This window comes from Coffea arabica, chromosome 8e (assembly GCF_036785885.1).
Source record: "Coffea arabica cultivar ET-39 chromosome 8e, Coffea Arabica ET-39 HiFi, whole genome shotgun sequence".
Taxonomy (NCBI): Eukaryota; Viridiplantae; Streptophyta; class Magnoliopsida; order Gentianales; family Rubiaceae; genus Coffea; species Coffea arabica.
In genome coordinates, this window is record NC_092324.1 from 44,900,145 (window position 1) to 44,913,748 (window position 13,604).

The following is a 13,604-nucleotide window of genomic DNA, read 5'->3' on the forward strand; positions in this document are numbered from 1 at the left end:
AAATCAATCAATTAATCAGTTATTTTCAGTTATGAATTACAGCGAGACTTCCTTGATGGAAGGAAACCCTAGAGATTTTGGTATTTGCCAGTAAGGGTTCCAATCCTAATTTATAAATAGCTCGTGGTATTCCATCAATTTAACACAATCTGATTAGGCATAAACTAGAAAACCGTTATTCTAAATTCTTCTTCTACTTTTTCTCTTCTTCTACGCATCTACATAGTTTCTTTGTTAATAATTAATATAGAGAAGAAGAAGGCAAGAAGACAATGAGCTGTAAGGATTTAATCTCTGCTCAACAACAATGGCTGGAGGTAAATCATTTAACTATCCGCCGCTTAATACAACTTGTTTGTACTTATTTGGTTTAACAACAAGCACTTGAATATTTACATATCTATCCTGGAAAACTTTTGTTAAAGAATACACTTGCCCCAGATGAGAAGCTTTGTGGTGCATGGTTGGGTTGTATATAGTTGGACAGCCACAAAATTGATTGTCTTATACGAATATGGAAACACGATTTTTATGTTCTAATGGTAGTGATGACCTAATACGTTGTCCAGAAGACAAATCATCTGGTGGTGATAACATATCATGCATTACGGGATTTACTGACCATATCTCACGACATAAAGCTAAATTGTCAAACCGTCATAGCCATGTGCCTTTTATTGTTCTGTTTTTCAGAAACCATAATTAAACGTTTGACACTCACTACATTTTTTCCCCTTTGGAAACCAAAATTGTCATCAAGAGTGTCTTCATTACTCAGTAGTTGACTGCAAGAACCGTTAAGTTCCATCTTTTGAAATACCCCCCCAAGATTTCAAAAAACCTCAAATTTGTGGTACTTCAATGTCTATCAAAACCAAAGAAAGTTAACCACTCAACCATTTTTTTTTTCCTTTTATGTTTCAATGTGGATAATTAATGAAAAGAATTTGGCTGATAGAAAAGCTTTTCTTTCTCTAATATGTTAATGACTCATCTCAAAGAATTCTGATCCATCTAACTAATTAGCTTTGAGGTCTTGCATCATATAGTCGCCACATAAATTTGCTATTGACTCATCATAATCTTCTCTTTTTGTCCAAATCTAAGTTAAACATCTTAATTGGATCGTGGCATCATCGTCTAAGCCATTACATAGAAATTAAATACTCGCATCTCATTCAATACGTACCACCTCTGCTGTCAAACCATATGTTGCTGTCATACAGGGGCGCAAGGTATGTGCTTTTTACACCTTGTACAAGGAAACTTAATTCTTTGAAACTACCCTTCTTTGATGGGACCAACTTTTTGTTTTCGCTTTTCTTTTTTTTTTTTTTACTGTTGAAAGTTTTTTAAGAAAAAGCAAAATTTGTGAGAAGTAGAGCAAAAGCTACTCTTGGATTAATTCCAACTCTTATTACATTCAAAACTCTTCCTCTAACCTGAAGAGAGATGGAATTTCCTGCTATGTAGTACATCTTCTTCCTTTTTCGAAGCACAAAAAAAAAATTGAATAGAAAAGTACAATTTCCTTTAACGACAGAATTACATACCTTAATTAGATGTGTGTGTATCTATATATATAGTACATTCAAGGCCTTGTTTTGAATAACAGGGGAAGCAAATAAGAAGAAAGAACACAAGTCTTCATTTCCTTTATTTGATTAAAATCTAGGCTTGAAAAACAATGAGATTGTATTGGATGCATCAAATGATAATTGAGATAGTTTTCATTTTTGAGGTCTGGGATCGATGTCACTAAAATATGCAGGTGAACGAATTCAAATGGGGACGGGAAAGAATAATAACACTATAAGATAAATTTCTTTATTCGTTTGTTTTTTTTCAGGATTGTGTTTGTGGAAGTACGAAAGGTAGGTCATGTCGGATGCAGCAAATGACAATAAGACGATTTTCATGTTTAAAGGATAAAGACAATGCAAAATACATACATCAACTATGTACACGTACATATTAAGTCTAGATTGGGATAGAAGGAAAGAAGAGCAGAAATACGTAAGCAGTGAGGCAGACAAATATGATAGGTTTCTTGGATCATTTGGAAAGGCTTGGTCAGTTTAGAAAGAACAAGATCGTTTTAAATGCATTCAATATTATTATTATTATTTGGTAGAAGTTAATATCATACAAATTTCACAAAATTCAATGACTTTTTATTTAGAAAGAGAGCTTTGTATACTATTTGATTCCCTCATTTCCTTTCTTTTCTCGCCGGTAAAACTTACACTACCAAATTTCTCCAATTCTCTTCTTTTCTCTCCATATCTCTCGATCAAAACTAAGTCTCCATATTTCCAATCCTACTTTTTCAAGAGCAATAAAAGTCTACAAAACATGTTCTCATACATAAATATTATTAAACTCACACCTACACTCCTTTTTGGTTAAGGTTCATGATGATCCTAAGTGGAGTTGAGCTTCATTTCAATACTTACTTATAGGTTTGAGCCAGAGTCCAATCCAAATGCACTGCCAATCGTAAGTACCTTCTTTGACAAATGAAAATCACACCGTAAATCACATAGCTTAATCAAAGTCGTGAGAAGAAAGCACCTATTTAACTTAATAACTAATTCTAATCCTGATTAATTAATTTAAGATTATGCTAAAGCCTAAAGAGGTTTGCTTATTTTAGCATTTATCAAATATACCCAATGATCACCTCAAGGTCTCTCCCATGGCAGCCATAGTGACGTTAATTATAAATAAATAAATATTGAAGGAATAAAACTTTAATTTGTTTTTGTTTATGCCACAAAAATGTATAAATTGAGACGCACACACAAAAACACACACAACACTTAATATATATGCCCCACTTCCATTACTTGCTGTTATCTATCGACCTTCCCCCCTCTCCCCTGATTATATAGAGATTGAATTCAATTGAACTCCATTCAATTCAGTTGCCCCCCATGAACAGAAGGAATGTTTAGCCTTAGACAACATATAAACCATATATACGATTACTCTACCACCTCTTTTCCTTTCAGTCTTTCTCTTTCAGTTGAATGAATGCTGATTTAGCCCCGCACCCTTCGCTCCACCCTCCGGTTATTGCTACACTTAGATTTAGAAGAATTCATTCAGTCTCACAAGTGGATAAGAATTACTCTTCTTGATCCATTCCACCTCTCAAGGACTTCCCAATATTCTCAAAAATCCTCAACTCCTAGTCTGGATAGAATACAGTTGTCCCCTATAACTCCAAACTCCAAATTTTTATTTTTTTTGATCATCGAAACAACAACCAAATTTTTCTCAAGGAGAAAGGAGAGAAGTGTTTGCTTTTCTATGCTCCCATAGAAAGCATCACTTCATACCCTCCCCTCCCCTCGCTCCACAAATCCCACGTTTTCTTTTACCAAATGGATCTCCCTAAATCTTTGCTTTGTCTCATCTTATCTTGGGTCATATCTCAAGTACGAGGATAAAGGAAGCAAGCTCTACCGTTATTGTTCTAGTTGTTGGTTTCTTTCTCTTATCCTTTTTATCAGTTTTAATTTGGTAACAACGAAGTTTTTCCTCCACTGGTGGCCAGTGTAGTACTTGTTAAGATTCTTCATGGACTACTTGAGGGAAATTGAAGGAAAAAGGCTACACGATCGCAACCCGAATGAAAAGATGATGATGAAATCTTCCAGGTGTGTTTGTGTTTCTGGACCGATCATCGTCGGTGCCGGACCATCAGGACTAGCAGCAGCAGCTTGCCTGAAAGTAAAAGGTGTCCGAAGTGTTGTTTTAGAGAGATCTCATTGCATAGCTTCTTTGTGGCAGCTCAAGACTTATGATCGCCTTAGACTTCACCTACCAAAGCAATTTTGCGAGCTTCCCTTGATGCCTTTTCCAGAGGGCTTCCCAACTTATCCAACTAAACAGCAGTTTATTCAGTACCTGGAAGCTTATGCAAGAAAGTTTGACATTAATCCGAGTTTCAATCAATCTGTAGTGAGTGCTGAGTATGATCAAGTTCTCGGGCTATGGCGGGTAAGGACGGTGGGATTGAAGAAAGAGGAGACTGAGTACGTTTGCCCGGGGTTGATAGTGGCCACCGGAGAAAATGCCGAACCTGTAGTGCCAGATATTGAAGGGATGAAGGACTTCGGAGGGGATATATTGCACACAAGTTTGTATAAAAAGGGAGGTGATTTCGGAGGGAAAAGGGTTTTGGTTGTTGGCTGTGGAAATTCAGGAATGGAGGTTTGTTTGGATCTCTGCAATCATAATGCTAGTCCAACACTTGTAGTCAGAGATACAGTAAGAACACTACTCGATTTTTATGAGCCATTCTTCTACCTCTCTTTTTGTTTTCCTTTTGATTTTTTGTTCCTCCCAAGTAAAGCAAATCCATTACAACTTTTTTTTTAATGCTTTTTGGTCTCTTCAAGCTTTTGAATTGAATCTCCATTTTAATAAGCAAAAGTTTTTCATTTTCAACTTTCCGCCTGTTTTTGACAAAGAAAAAGTAAAAAACTAGCTGAGATTTCCTGGGATTTTTTAATTGAAATATTATTATGCATTTACACTAGGAAATTCTCAATTACCAATCTGAATAAACAGATTCATTTCAACCCAAATATTTTCTTTTTGTTAAATTAGGTGAACAATAATATGCAACCCTAGTTCGTTCTCCTTTTTTAGGGGTGTTTCCTCCAACTGTTTTTAGTTGTGAGTCCAATCAAATTCCAACTGTATCAACTCATAGAATCTGCATAGAACTAAGTAAGTTCTTTGGGATTCTTGTATGTAAACAGAAAATCCCTGATGAGTCACTTTCTTGGAATCGTAAAGCATGCGGAACATTGGTCAGAAACTGAAGATTGGATATTCGATCAATTTAAGTAATTGAGTCTTAATAATTTGTTGGGCTCTGGAAAGGGTATCCCTTTTGCTAGGATATGGTGTCCAGTAATGATCAGCACCCACCCTGAAACCAGCCACAAACCATCCCTTCAAGAATGTCATGGCTAATTTGTACTGGCCAATTCATCTTTTAGGGTCCCCATTTGTTATAGCCCCCTTCTCCCCCCCCCCCCCCCCCCGCGCACACACACACACCACCAAATATTTTTGGCAACCTTTTTTCATGTGTGGGAGAGGGAAAACTATACTAAACTTTTTCGGTTTTGTTTAGTTTTCGATCTGCTAACGATGATGATTATGCTGATGGTCATGTTATTAGGTGCACGTCTTACCAAGGGAGATGCTAGGAAAATCAACTTTCGGGCTGTCCATGTGGTTGCTCAAGTGGCTGCCCATGCGTCTTGTGGATGGTTTCTTGTTGATTGTGTCGAGGCTCCTGCTCGGGGACACCGCAAGATATGGCCTTCATCGCCCGCAAATGGGGCCGCTTCAGCTAAAGAATTTGTCCGGAAAGACACCGGTGCTGGATGTTGGGACACTGGCCAAGATCAAGGCTGGAGACATCAAGGTACTTGTCAATATGATCAACAAAAAGAGAAAAAAAAATCCTACCTACCTTTTTTATTTTGCCCTTTTGTTTTTCCACTTTAATTGCAAAATCGTTGCATCTCGCTTTTTATTTGTGGGAATCGAATGGAATGGATCCCATAAACAAACTTTGTTTTAGCAATCAACGATTGCAATATGAGGCGAATTCGTAGCAAAACAAAATTCTCCAATTTTGTTCAAGCAAAACAAATTGTTACCAACGCGGGCCAGCAACCCCCTTTTTCTTTCTTGTGATCGTAGGCTGTCAATTTGGCAAATTTTGCTCAAAATGACTGTGACATTCCCTGCCCATTTTACTTTTGAAAAAGCAATAGCTCGTGTCGAAAAGAATGATGCCCAAATCAGAGGCAAGCTGTTAAATGTTGTAGAATTTTCTTTTACAGTAAGATTACAGTTAACAACGTGTCAAGAACAAAAGTAAGAATGATTATGACTGACAGAATTGTCAGCCTTTCTATTTTCGGCGCATATATGCGCTTTAAAATGTTAGCAATTATGAACAATATGTTTCCATCAACATGTTTTAGTTGGCCAAATTAAGAAAGTCATGATATCACTTCACCTATTTGAAGTTGCTAAATTTATTGCTACTGTTGTAGGTAAGTCCTGGCATTCAAAGACTGAGGCCACTTTCAGCAGAATTTGTGAATGGAAAAACAGAGAAATTCGATGCAATCATCCTAGCAACTGGTTACAAAAGCAATGTGCCTTCTTGGCTAAAGGTACTTTTCCCTCTTGCTTTTAACTTTGTTTCTTGATTCTTAAGGATGCTCTTGCAAGTTCAAAGTAATAGATTTTTTTTTTTTTTTTTTTAAAGTTAGAAATGGGATCTTATTATATTATTCATTGCCTCCATCCCAGGAAAAAGAGATGTTCTCAGTGAAGGATGGGCTACCAAAAAGACCGTTTCCAAATGGTTGGAAAGGTGAAAGTGGGCTATATGCCGTGGGGTTCACCAAACGTGGCTTGCTTGGTGCGTCAATGGACGCTAAGAGCATTGCAGATGACATTGAAATGTGTTGGAAAGCAGAATCAAAACATTTCTCCTACTTTGCTCGTCCTTCTTCATTGCAATCATAGTCTTTTTTGGTTTGGTGTTAGGACACATTAGAGGCTTTGACTGACGAGTTAATTAGCTGATTGGAGAATTTTGGTGGTACCATTTGCAGAAAAGTTGGTACCTCAAGAAGTTGCTCCTCCACTTATAGAAAAGGTTGAAAATACACAAAGAAAAAAAAAAAGAAAAAAAAAAGTAGTATACCATCAAAACCCCTTTATCCATCAGCACCATAACTTGGGTTGGGTAACAAAATTGACAGAAAAGCGAAAAAGTTGGTGGTTTTTGTGGGGGGACCTTAAGCACTCTAGACCAACCTATACTTTCCTTGTATATTGGCCAAATTCTCTAATTAGTAGGAATTGATTATGACAATGTAGGGGGTGAGGAAATACTAAAATTGTTATGCATTTGATGAAGAAGTTTACTTGCGGCTTGGATTTGACACTATTAACACTCGGATGGGATTTCTTCCTTTCGTTTTCTGGGATTTTTTTTTTTTTTTTTTGTTAGTATTCCATATGTACAGTTAGGCATGTGAGGTTGATGACTGTCCATGTAGGATTTTGGAAGTGTATGGTGACTTTCAGAAATAGAGGATTGCAATTAAATATGATGGCGAAATATTTGGTACCCAAATTCCAGATAATCACTAGAGCATTCGTAATCTTTATGGCTTCTGCAATTTCTCGATTGAAATCATCATTTGTTTCCAACTTGTTTTTAGGACCACTCTGCCAAAACTATTAATGAATATGCCTCGTTCAATTCGTTCAGGCTGCTCCTGACCATGCACACAAATAAAGCAAATAATAATAAAAAAAAGAACCAATGAGAAAATAATCTGCCAAATGTTTAATATGGCACGAGGTATTTGGCTTTCTTGCTCCTTATAGTGAATTATTTGTAATTTGATTAAGACTTCTAAGTCCATTCATGCATTTTAAGGCATATTGAAAGCAAATTGGTCTACATGCATATCAACAATCTAGGCTTTGGCTTTCATCCCAATCCATGCCTCAGCCAACTTGGTGAACCAACTATATATTGTCATTTCAGGTTTCAGAGTAGAAAGCAAAAGCTAAACCAACTACTGAGAAAATAAAACTGTAAAGAACTATTTAATTGAGAGAAACTGCAATTTTTGTTTTCCTTTTGGAGGCAGAAACACTGCAATTTTGAAATAGAAAGAGAATGAAAATATCAATTTACAATTCAACGATCCATGTTGAAGGCTTTATGCTTTTTGTAAACGGTTCAGTTATTATAATATCACAATCATGCTCTCAATGATAAACTATTTGTCACTTTAGAAATGTTCCATTCAAGAAGGTTGAGGAATCGCTTTGCAGGAAATTAATATGGTAGAGCAGTATATATGCTACAAATCATATTGGAGAATAAACAATAGTGCTGTCCGTCTTTAAAAGCATGCTTTGTTTAAGGCTACGATGCAATCATACACATTTATCATGCATCATTAAAATGAAAGGAATTAGTGCTTTGAACACAATAGCACTGAGAAACTGACTTTTCAGCAATAACCTAAAATGGAGAATCAAGCTAAGTTTGCAACTTTCTTGTCTTTGCTATTGGAAAAAGCTTGAAGGAGGTAGGGCAAATTTGTTTAAGGAGATTCATTTATTTACAAATAGTTAAAATGTTAGATGAAAATTATGAAGAGAAGCTTGAACCAATTTGGTGAGTTAAATTGATCATGACCTGCACTATAACCTTCATATATAGTCTTTGGGTGTAAATAAGTTTGTCATTAAACAGCCCCCCCCCCCCCCCCCCCCCCCAAAATATATATTTTTTCCTATTTACGTTCTTATATTGGTTAGATAGATAATATTCTCCCAAACTTCATTAGGCATATCCACTCTCTGTTTATATGAAAGAAAGTATATGCCCGCGGAGACTTCCTATTTTATTTGTTAATAGAAAAATGATTTACAGACGTCGATTATGTGGTTAAAGTGTAAAAAGATGAGATAAAAAAATTAATGAAAAAACTCCTTATTCTCCCAGTGTTTCTCTAAACTCTACTCCCTTTATATTTTAAATCCCATGACTAGTTTCTCCTAATTAAATCTAGCTAATATTTAATCACGTTGTCTTACAATATTGTTATTAATGTTAGTTTTCTCACACTGTTTTTTCTTTTTCTTATGCAGGTGGGATACTTGTGGGACTTGACTGTATATTTTATTCGGTAATGATTCAAAAGTTTTCGATGTAGAATCTTTATCTCCTACTCCATCACCTAACAAGAAATCCAAAACACAAATATTTCAAATAAAATTATTCTTGCGTATATCTCGAGTAGAAAAAGAGGAGAAGTTAAATCAACTGTGTTCTTTGGAACGTACCATTATCTTCTATATACATTTAATTATTTTCTCAATTATTGACGTGCTCTAGATGTCCTTTCTAAATTTGTTTACATTACTCAATACACTTCTTCAAGTCTTCAACTTTTTGTAAGAGTAAAATTTTATATACACTGTCAGTGTATTTACTATCACGATTAAATGGATGTCACATGAGCATATTTTGAATTTTAAATTCAAATTTTGCACATGTATCATATATCTAATGGTAATAATATATATACTAACAATGTATATAAGATTAATCCTTTTTGTAAAGGCTACTTATGCAAAATTTACACTGGAACTGGATAAGCTATTTCAAAAACATAATGTATGTTAGGGCCTGTTGTCAACTGATTCTCGTCTTGTAAAAGCAGATTTTGTAAAACTGATTTTTTGAAAATTAGACTTTGCAGAATAAATCATGTGTTCTCATTTACTATTAAAAAGCCATTTTAATAAATGCATAGGTGTTCTAAAAAAAAAGTTAAAAAGCTGATTTTGACAAAAAGATGACCATGTTACCCTTATATACTGTATAAATAAAATTTTGTGCTAATTAAATAATTTTTTAATATAACTAATTACTTTTCTTATGATAATTAAATAGTGGATGAGAAAACAAAGGACGTGTAGATGAATTTCGAAGTGAGATGAAAATAGCAAGAATGTAGAAAGACCATAAAAAATTGGGTATGTTTTTTTATACATTGTCAGTGAATAATTTTTTTTTATACTAGTAGAGTTAGATCGTGTTAAATAACATGAATTCAAATTTAAAATTTAAATCATGCATGTATGGTATATACTCATAGTTGCTTATATAAAAAATCACTGCATTGTTAGTGCATAAAAAGTTAATCCTAAAATATTAAAAGATGGTCTAGAAATTATGTTAAAATTTGAAGGGTAAAACAACAATTTAAGACCTGCTTCTAACTTTTAGCTCTTTTGGGATCAAAAAATCTAAAATCGGTTGAGAAAATAACAAATAGTTTTTCAAAAATCAAAAGTTAAAATCATATATCCAGATTCAATTGAGAACAAGGCTTAATTGTTGCCAACAAATTAACAAGGAGAAAAAAATAATCTTTGGAAGCACCTGAAAGGCTGCTTCTCTAGCCAACTTTTCTTTATCTAAATACTAATAAACTACAAGAACCTAAAGAGCAACGTTTCTTCATCTAAATACTAATAAACTACAAGAACCTAAAGAGCAACTGTTCATAACAACATTTCAAAACTGTTCCTTGCGCTTTTGAAGTTACTATCAGCTAATCTTGAGTTGGCGGATACAAGTAATGGGAGAAGCATCATAACCCCATTTCAAAGAATTCATCACCACATCTAACGATTCAAATTTTGTATGCGCAAGCAAAAAATTAAATCTAGCTACTACCTACAACAAAAAGGGCAAGCAAGAAAGATCCAATACTAAAGCCGTGTTCTATTTGTTTAGCTTCTTTTGATAAGAGGAGTGGCTGGAATTATGGCCCAATGGATTCAGGGAATAGGGTTCCTTTCATTATGCCATTTGGGCTAATTATCACCCCTAATTATAGCTAAGCAGGCAGGTGTTTACTCTCTTTTGTGCTTTAGCTTTTGCTCTTGAAGTTTGCACGAAAATGGTTATGTACGGTTGTAATTAGCAATAAAATTCCATGAAGACGGACACCTTTCGGTTAAAGTAAAATGCTTTAAAGACCACAGGCCACTTAGTTAATGCTTCTCTGATTGTGTATAAAATACAAAATACTGATGTGTAAAAATCTAGTTCTCGAAAACAATACAAGGGAAATTTGGGAAAAGAAATATTTTAACAGAGTAAGTTGACATCAAAAGTGGTTTAGTCATGACTCAGTATGTTGACAAAGTTGATGGCTCGTGTTTTACTTCCATGATTTTAGCTTGTGATATATTCGTTGGTTGAGTCTGAACTAAGTGCTGCTTCATACCTCTAAATCCGTAGCATGATTAGGCCCGGACAAATGCCAAGCTCAGACTAGAAGTTTTTGAAGTTCGGATCCCATTAACCTTTCCACCTTCATTTAAGTCTAGGGCACAAATTACTGCCTCGATTTGTAAGGAGAAAAATCAAAATCTTCCCCAATGCCCCTCCAACACTAAAGTATTGAACATAGAAATGCATTCATATAAGCATATCAATGGGTCGGGTATTACTAGATTCAATTTAAATTTATCATTTTTTCTTAAGTTTGGGTTTAAATTTTCAAATCTAAACCCTACCTAGATCCAACCCTAATAAAAAAAATTATGGGTCTAAATAGGATCAAATTTTGCGTGTTCCGTACTCAAATTTAGATCTAGACCTTATCCAGACTCATATGTATACATGAGAAAGAATGGACAAGGCTTAAATACTAAAAGTTTCAATATTAAAGATAGTTAAAAAATTTTAAGACGATATAATTATTTGATAACATTTCAAATTTTCAGTGTTTGATTTTTTGCCAAGCTATATTCTTGAATGTTGATTTTGTTTTTCAAAAAATGGTAATTGGTCTATATATTTATTATCTTTGAACTTCATATATTTTTACTGGTTCCAAATTTAAATTTTAATTATACATTACGAAATACCCATTGATACATATTGGATGCCCAAACTTATAAGGGTCTAAGTGTGGTTTTACTTTTCCAGCCCCATGAGGGTCTACATCTAGATTTGAGTACTAATTAATTCGGTTTATCTAGGTTTGAATGAAATGAATCCAATCCAAACACTGCTCGTTGACATACCTACATCTATGGGTAAGATAAAAACTCCAATTCCGCGGAGATACTAAAGTAACTAAACACGGGGGATTAGACCAACATTACCATGAAAGTGCCTATTAGCATATTAATTTGAACGAACTGTTGTGCTAATTGTCAGTTTTTGAAATGACTCTCAAAGTACTCTGGAATTTAAAAAATCGGGAGAAAAAATAGAAAAATGTCAAAAACCTATTCAATCATTCTGAATTCCCTCCCCCCAACACCCCCCCCCCTCTCAAGTCTTGGATAAATTAGAGAATAAAGGAATATAACAAGTCAGTTTGAGACCTAAGCCTTACTCAAAAATGGGATTGTCATTAGTCATTAATACTTATCGACCTATTGCACCTCGCGTTGGTTGAATTTGAAACCCAATAACTTGATATCCTCTCAATAATTTGAATTTGATGTGTCCTCTCAATGAACTTGGTTCAGACAAGTGTTTACAAAATAAGGGGTATAGCTGTTTTTTGAACTCTTGATTTCTTCCTGATTCCCAATCTTCCTATCCTTTTTAGAATTTATGTTTACCCTGGTTTATATCTTCTTTTTTTTTTTTTTAACATAACTACCACCTCAACCTGAAATCAAAATTTTAAAAAGAAAAATTCAACTTGAAATACTTTGAATATAATTCTAACCCGTTGACTCATCAAGGAGGTATTACGCTTATACTCCCAGATTAACCCGAATAGGTACAGTGTGGTCCATGGACGGTGCCTATGATCCACAAACTCATGATAGTAAGTCTGCAAGGACATCCTCTCACGTACTTACACATGGTGCACATGCCCTCTCATCAGGACCATCCAATTTGATATGATCAGAACATTCAATTAGGGTGGCCCGAAATATTGATTATCTTAGCGGTTTTGATTGACATATGCTCGAGAATTATGGACCATTAATTGAGTGCCCAGTAGAAGTCAACATCTGATCAGATGGTTGGGAAGCAGTTATTAGTCAATGAAATCATCAGCATCCATCTCGACTAGTCCAAACTAAATGATTGGCTCCAACCTAATCATTGAGGATTTGGGGAATGTTTGTCGTAATATGCTAGCCCGTTTGGCACTCTCAAGAAAGTAATAAGAGAGCCTCAGCCTAACAAATTTATGGTTGTAGTCCTTATGTCCTAATTTTAATTCTTTTCCTATTCAAGTGAAGCTCCAAATCCGACGACATGGAGAGACGGAGGGAAAAAAAAAAGAGTCGAACTTAAAATCTCACGAGTATATCTAATTAATTAATATCCCTCCTAATTAAATTAAGTTTCTGAAACATCGTAATTTAATTGAACTCGGCCTTTTTTCTTTGCCCTTTTTGACGCTTAATTTCGATGTTGGAATATCATCATTGTATGAATTTTTAAACTGAAAACTTGGGTAAATTATGTATAATATCACCTAAAAAATTTAGATAAGATAATGAATTGCGAGTGTCTGTACTCAGGAAAAATATTTCGTCCAATGGTTATGTAAGATGGTGACCCTTCGAATTGAATACTCCGAGCTGTGACCTGTTGGCCTCTAAGCATCTTGGAGTGTAGGTTGAAGCTTTCCACGAAGTTTTTTTACATCCAATAATGCAGCTCCTACATTTCTTTTTTGACCAGACCATTTTGACTTTGTTTTGTAAGATAATTATTACTTATGCACTTTATATCTAACACAGTTCCAATTTTATTGAGAATTCAACTGAAGAATAAAAGTTTTCATAACTAAGACCATTGATCTCCAGAAAAGTTTGTCCGCACATTACATGAATGGTATAAATTATTGATTGAAAAAATACCCAAGTGGGAAAAAAAGGAGTTAAAGCTGCTTTTCAATTTATATATAGTGAGGGAGATGTTTGAGTTTTCCTTTGCTATTTGGTGTAAATTTTTATAGATCGAGCTA

The 13,604-nt window shown here is 34.7% G+C and overlaps 1 protein-coding gene across 1 annotated transcript; it reads left to right on the forward strand.

The window, feature by feature from the left end:
- The first annotated feature begins 2,876 nt into the window (after window positions 1–2,876).
- Window positions 2,877–7,189, forward strand: LOC113703283 (indole-3-pyruvate monooxygenase YUCCA6-like). Its single transcript, XM_027224593.2, has 4 exons — window positions 2,877–4,278; window positions 5,204–5,452; window positions 6,093–6,215; window positions 6,355–7,189. Exons 1-4 carry the CDS (start codon window positions 3,586–3,588, stop codon window positions 6,571–6,573), a joined length of 1,284 nt encoding a protein of 427 aa, XP_027080394.1. The 5' UTR covers window positions 2,877–3,585; the 3' UTR covers window positions 6,574–7,189.
- The last annotated feature ends 6,415 nt before the right edge of the window (window positions 7,190–13,604 follow it).